The 6393-nt window shown below is 36.0% G+C and overlaps 1 protein-coding gene across 1 annotated transcript; it reads right to left on the bottom strand.

The window, feature by feature from the left end:
• Nucleotides 1–1110: 1110 nt before the first annotated feature.
• Nucleotides 1111–5379, bottom strand: LOC101297721 (3-epi-6-deoxocathasterone 23-monooxygenase-like). The gene is made up of 8 exons (XM_004297555.1): nt 4936–5379; nt 4368–4692; nt 3743–3892; nt 3357–3602; nt 2593–2682; nt 2305–2490; nt 2068–2189; nt 1111–1408 (listed from the first exon to the last, which is right to left on the bottom strand). Exons 1-8 carry the CDS (start codon nt 5178–5180, stop codon nt 1297–1299), a joined length of 1476 nt encoding a protein of 491 aa, XP_004297603.1. The 5' UTR covers nt 5181–5379; the 3' UTR covers nt 1111–1296.
• Nucleotides 5380–6393: the final 1014 nt, after the last annotated feature.

Below are 6393 nucleotides of genomic sequence, written 5' to 3'. Positions count from 1 at the left end.
ATGCATTGTAAATTAATTTCCAGCAATTTTATTTGACTTAAAAGGCCAAACATTAAATTTGAGTGATAGTCTAGCTAGTTAGGGTGATTGTTCACAAAGAAAACCAAATAGTAAGACGGGTAAAAGAAAAATCAGCTAGTGCATGAATCTATAGATACACAAATATTTATATATGTATATATAGATATATATCTACTCAAGCTAATAAGTAAAGGAATATGATGTTTTCCTTTCTTAAGATCTTGTAAATGTGTTAGTAATATTTAAGATTAGAATAGTATGCATGATAAAAGCAATACTAACACGAATCTTAAATTCAATCACGAGTATCGATTGTATGTAAGAAATACGGGTTAAGGTATTTAAGTAGTTTACTTAAATTCTAATACTTAATAAAAATACCTATCTTGTAAGTATTGGCTTCTAAAATGAATATTTTAGAAGATATTTGGATTACTATCTAAGGTTAAAGAGCCTTAGTGTGCTATATAATTTGTGCTAAGTTTCGAGGTACTACAGCTTGCTCTCGAGTCCTCTCCTCTTTACCTTAGGGAACTTGTGGAGGTTCCAGTTGGTGGTTATGTGACCCATTAAAGGAATGGTGTACCTCCGCCGCGAAGCAGCGAATCAGGAACAAGAAGATGCGGCCTAGCAAGATGTTTGACATACTACCACCAAGCGTCCCTGCTAGTAGGAAGGTTGGTATGTGCTCTTCGACAAGGGCAAAAAGCTCTGGGCTTTCCTTCTTTTGCCTAGCAAGTGAACTCTCTCTTTTTATTATTTAATTTATAGTATTTTTAGTTGTACACCAACTACGGTTTTTAGGCGACTAGTTCTATCTTTCAAGGGAAGTAGATAGGGAGGTGATTGTTCTTTTGTGTAAGTTCAATAATTGAGCCTATATGTTTGTACTGAGGGTTACCTGTCAATTAATTTGTTAGCATGTGTTAAATAAAAATTGACGCACGATGATTGATGTACGTGTCTTCTGGTTATAAATAAATAATGAAATTATTTATTTATTGTTAAAAAAGAAAAATCAAAGTCATTTATAACATTTGCAAATGGAAGGTAAAAAGGTAGAGGGATAAGAATAGTGAAAAAATCATGTGGTTTCAAATATCATATATTGCTTTATATTTTGGTCTGTATGTGCATGCATGAAGTCATGAACACTATCAAAGAGGACAAAAAATGAGTCAGCTTGTGATGCACTCCCACCCGTGTGCGCTAGCAAGGGCCTCTTTTTTCTGTCTTTTCATGTCTGATTGTTTCGTACCTTTGTGTACAAGTTACCTAAACTTTTGTTTCTTTAGTACTATTCAACTTCCTTTCGACCCAGATTGGCATCCTCCTCTTCATTCTTACAGTGGGGAAGTTTACAATTGTGTCATCGTCAGCCACCCAACTGCATAATACACAAGGAAATTCAATATTCACCTCTCGACTCTTGTAAAGTATTGTGAGAAGCAGGAAAAGAAGAAAAATAAAAACAGATTCAAATGCTTTTTCTTGGTATTCATGGGAGAAGAGCAATTTTGAAATTAGAAAACTTGGTGCTGAATTTAACCCTTGGTTAATATTTGAAACAATTACTAGTCTAATATTGTATAGAAATGAATCTTGCAAACTTCAAAGCCAAGTGAAGTGGTTTGACAAAAAACTAGACAAATTGAGGGATAAGAAAACATGCTCCTCTCAGTTCCCTTGGGTATGGGGAATTTGATATGTAATGCATGGGAAGAGGTGACCCTCATATTGAGTGACATTGAAAATCAATCAATTTGGTGAACCACATGCATGGGCACTAAAACTTGGGAGTAAGGTCTAGGGAACATCATCTGTTTCCTCAGAATTAGGGCACCTGCATTCTGTCTTTTGCTCACACATGGGTGTCCATGTCTGAAGCCAATCACATTTTGCTGATAGCAAAGAAGGTTGGAAGTATCTTTAGTATTCAAAGGTGAACACCAGAAAAAAGGCTGAACACATTTAAAATTTTGTTAATTAATTAACCAAATTAAGAAGACTAGAAGCTTGAGTCATTTCTGATACTTCTCTGTATACCTGAATTGAGTGATGAAGTGGTGTAGGAAGATAGAAGCTTCAAGCCTAGCCAGGTCAAGCCCAGGACAAAGTCTTTGTCCACCTCCAAAAGGAGTGAAGTTACAGCTGCTTATGTCTTTTTCCTGAAGATCAGTACCCTCGAGGATCAAGTCAATACATTACTCAAAAATCAAAGAAAAAATTAAGAAAAGATTAAAGATATATTGTGTGGTGAACTGGTGATCAACTAATCCTTACTTGCCACCTCCATGGATTGAAGTCATAAGCCCCATCATAGTTATTCTCATCAAGATGAACTGATCTGAAGTATGTGAAGACACACCACCCCTTTGGTATTTGATAACCTTTGATCTCAACATCTTTCATGGCCTTCCTCATCACCCCATTTATGATGTTACCCATTCTTAGAGTTTCTGTAATCACCTGTTAACAGATTTTTAAGTGTAATTGTGTAAAGAACATATTACATAATTGATAAGTTTTGCAAGACTGTTCATTTCAGGTCTCTATAAATAATTTACTTACATTTTGTGTAAATGGTAAGGATAAGTAATCACTCCAACACAATGGCTCTCCAAGCTGCTCTTTGATTGTTTTGAACTCCATGTTCTCTTTCTGAGTTCATCAAGGTTTCAGTTGTTCAAAGACCATACAGTAGGTTTCCACACATCCAAAATAATTATAACATTTGGGGTACTGATCAAAGTGGGATTGTTTAGTTTTTTTTTTTTTTTTCCTCTAGCAGATTAGAACAAGTATGATTCTATCTGTATACTATTATTGTCATATTGCTCCTTAATTTCATCATGATGATGAAGACATATTACTATATTGAGGACAAATGAACCAGAATGCAGCAGCATATATCTTAAAATCTTAAAATTCCACTTTCCCATTCCCATAGACCTATGAGGCTATGACAGCCACAAGTGGAATGTAAACCTACTATAACGACAAGGAAAACGTAATTGGCACTGATAAAAGTAGTCAAAGAGTTGGAATTGAATGTTACAAAGTTCCAAAAAGTTCAAAAGTGGGCTGGTTTAGTCAATACTTAATAGTATTCATGCGGCTGATTAACCCAAATAAGTTTATACTGATGTACCACTAGGATATATATTTGACTAATGACCATGAATTTGGCATTTCATTTGATAAGTGTCAGTGTGATACTCCTGAATCTGATATCTGTAATGCACTGCAGCACTGGGAAGATCTATGGTACTTAAGTAAGGCCTAAAAGTTCGAAAATCAACTGTAAGTACTAGTACTTCTGAATGTTCGCGTACCGTTAATTGTTGAAGAGCAGTGGGGGAATCTGAAAGGTATTTGATTGCAAGAGTCATAAGTAGTGGTACTGAATCCTCTCCTGGTATCATCATGTCAATCATGTTATCTGCTATAAGATCATCTGTTAACTGATCACTTGTGTCATTGAGCAAAACATCCACCACATCCTTGGAAACATTGGAGATCCCACTCTCCTTTTTAGCTTGTATAATTTTCTGCACTAGCTTGACCATTTTCTTCTTGGCCTGAAATTAAATTGGCACATATCATCATTACAAGAATTTTATGAATTAGTAAGCAGTTTAAGCAGGGGCAATGTTATCCACACTCTTAGATACAGGGAGTGAAACAAAAGTAACGAAGACCTTGTTGATAGTTAACTTGCCTGTAATGATCTGTATAGTCTACTTCCAGGGATATTGATGGGTATTGACATGAGGCCAGCAATGAATTCTTGGAACTGTTTCTTTAGAAACTCCATGTCTTCACCAGGATCCAGACTAATCAATGCCTTGACAAGTACTTGGAATGCAATCTGGGGACAGAAATGGACATGAGTTTGGTAACTTTTGTAAAGGAATGTAAAAACATCATGATTATGAAGCTCATTCTGCAGACAATATGATTCAAGTAAAACTATTACGAGACACCCTTGACAACAGGTTGGCTTTCTCATTAGCAAATCATATTCTTCATAACCCAAGCCAGAGATAAAATTCAAAACATTAATGATTCCTTTGGTCACATAGAGAGGAAGAAAAAGACTAGACTAGCTTGTTTAAATTTTAGCCAAGTGATTAATGGGGCACTTACTTTACCATGAAACTTTTCTAGATAGAAGAGAAGAAGCCACATACATCCAAGAGAGATGGCATCTTTTGTTTTTTCTTCTGTCTATAGAAACTCTTCTAAAAAAGTCATCTTGAACTTGGATGAACGGAGCAAATTTCAAGTTTCAAGAATAAAATTCTCTTCAGTAGAGCTGCGAGAGAGACAGATGAGGTACTTACATTTTTGGTTTCATCTTGAATGAAAATGGGAAGGTCATCTCTCCAAGTTGCCATTGATTCTTGGACATACTTCTTCATGTCTCTGGTGATTTGAGCTTTGAGGTGTGAAGACTTAAAGAAGGCTCCTATGAGTCCATGGATTCTTCTTTGCAAGCTTCCATTGATGAGCAATATAGAAGACTTTCCCATCAACTCTGTGAGAGATTTTGGATAAGATGGAACAAAAGCCTTGGCATCACTTTGCAGAACAAACTTGCTCACTTCTGCATCTGTTGAAACAATAGTTGGACTCCCAAATATGTGTGATTTAAACACCTTCCCATACCTATAAACACTCAAAAAGTAAATTAGCTGAAACTTGAAGCTGATATATCATTACTGAAAAATGCTTATTGGGTTTGTTGTTTGTTAAGTATACAACAAATCCAATAAAGCATATTCATATATTAGTTCAACCATAAACATGAGTTACATACTTACATGCTAATAAAAAAAAAACAGCTACCTCATCTATATGCTCTGCATGAGAAGCAGTAAAATTGCTTTTGCTAATAAGTAGAGAACTCACCTATGGCGACGTTTATTGACGAAACTCTCGGGGCAATCAGAGTAAGCACAAGACACAAACTCAATGGTTTCACCAAGAAACGGCCATCCAAGACTGCCTAAAGGAAGTGAGAGTCTTCTGTTTTTTGATGATCCGATAATGAAACAGACTGAACCAAACTTGAGGTAGTTTCTGTAGAGAATTAGTACTATGGACAAGAATATAGTAGCACTACAGATTAGTACAGTCAACAACAAATTCTCCATTTTGGAAATGAAGTACACTCTTTTCTCTATAAATCTAGCTTTGCTGCCTTAAATAATATCCAAATCATGGCTGTGATTGCAGAAGAATGAATGTGCATGTGTACGTGCAACTATGCACGCGTGTGGGGAAGAGAGAGAGATAGAGAAAGAGAGAAAGAGAGAAAGAGAGACAGATAGAATGTTAAAGAAAGAATACAATGGGAGATATGCATAATCTAGGCTTTATATAAGAATTAAGATGGATCGTCTTTGGCAGCTATATAAGTTGTTAAAGTTACCTGCAGACTTCTCACACATGAGTTGATTTTGGACTTTACCTAGTTAGAAAGTTTTGCCAGGCCAGCTTTCTGACTTGGTCTGAAAGTGCTTTGATTTTTATTTTATAAGTACATCTACTTCATATTTAGTGATACTAAACTCGAACTTCCAGAGTTCGAGACATGAAATGTGAATGCCCTTAAGTTCATAACCACTAGAGTTACAAATCTCTTTGATGTTAATGAGAAAATGTAACCCGCTCTCGCTATTCGAGAAATCCCATAGAGCATTGTATCTTAAACTATGTCAATCCTAAGTTTCTAACTCATTCCTTACCCTGCCTCACTACTCCGAACTAATCCAAGTGCTTTAAGCTTTGGTCAGTTTTGATTGAACCACTTGAAACATTAGTGTTATAGGTTGGCTCACAAGGTGCCAACTAGTAAGGTAAAGGAGCCAGCAGAAAATATTTTGCATCTTTATTTTATTCTACCAGTAGTTTTCTCTGTGATGCATAAGTAGCAGAAAGAACTCAAAAATGCTTCATGGCTATCATGATAAGCTTATAATATACATAGGTATAGAAATCAAGAGGAGAAGTCCCCACAAGTCCATGATTGATCTTGTGGATTTGAGGCAAGGCCCCCTTATGCAGAAGGCTCAGCTGGGTGGCCTCGTGCGTTCATGTGAGATTCTTTAGTAACTCCAACCACACTACTCCATCATCATCATCATCATCATTTTTTCTCTCTGTGAAAAACTACAAACTAGCTAGGCCAACCTCTCAAGTCCCATTCATTCCCATCCTTCCTCTCATTTTATATGGTAGGGGCCTCGAAGCCACATGTTCTTTGCCTTCTTCTCTTTTTACAAAAAAAAAAAAAATTCATCAATGATTATATAAATCTCTCTTCATCAAAGATGTTGAGTATGCCAGTATAAGAAATGCTGTCTT

The sequence above is a fragment of the Fragaria vesca genome, linkage group LG4 (assembly GCF_000184155.1).
Source record: "Fragaria vesca subsp. vesca linkage group LG4, FraVesHawaii_1.0, whole genome shotgun sequence".
In the NCBI taxonomy this organism is placed as follows: Eukaryota; Viridiplantae; Streptophyta; class Magnoliopsida; order Rosales; family Rosaceae; genus Fragaria; species Fragaria vesca.
This window is presented reverse-complemented; position numbering and strand designations above follow the sequence as displayed.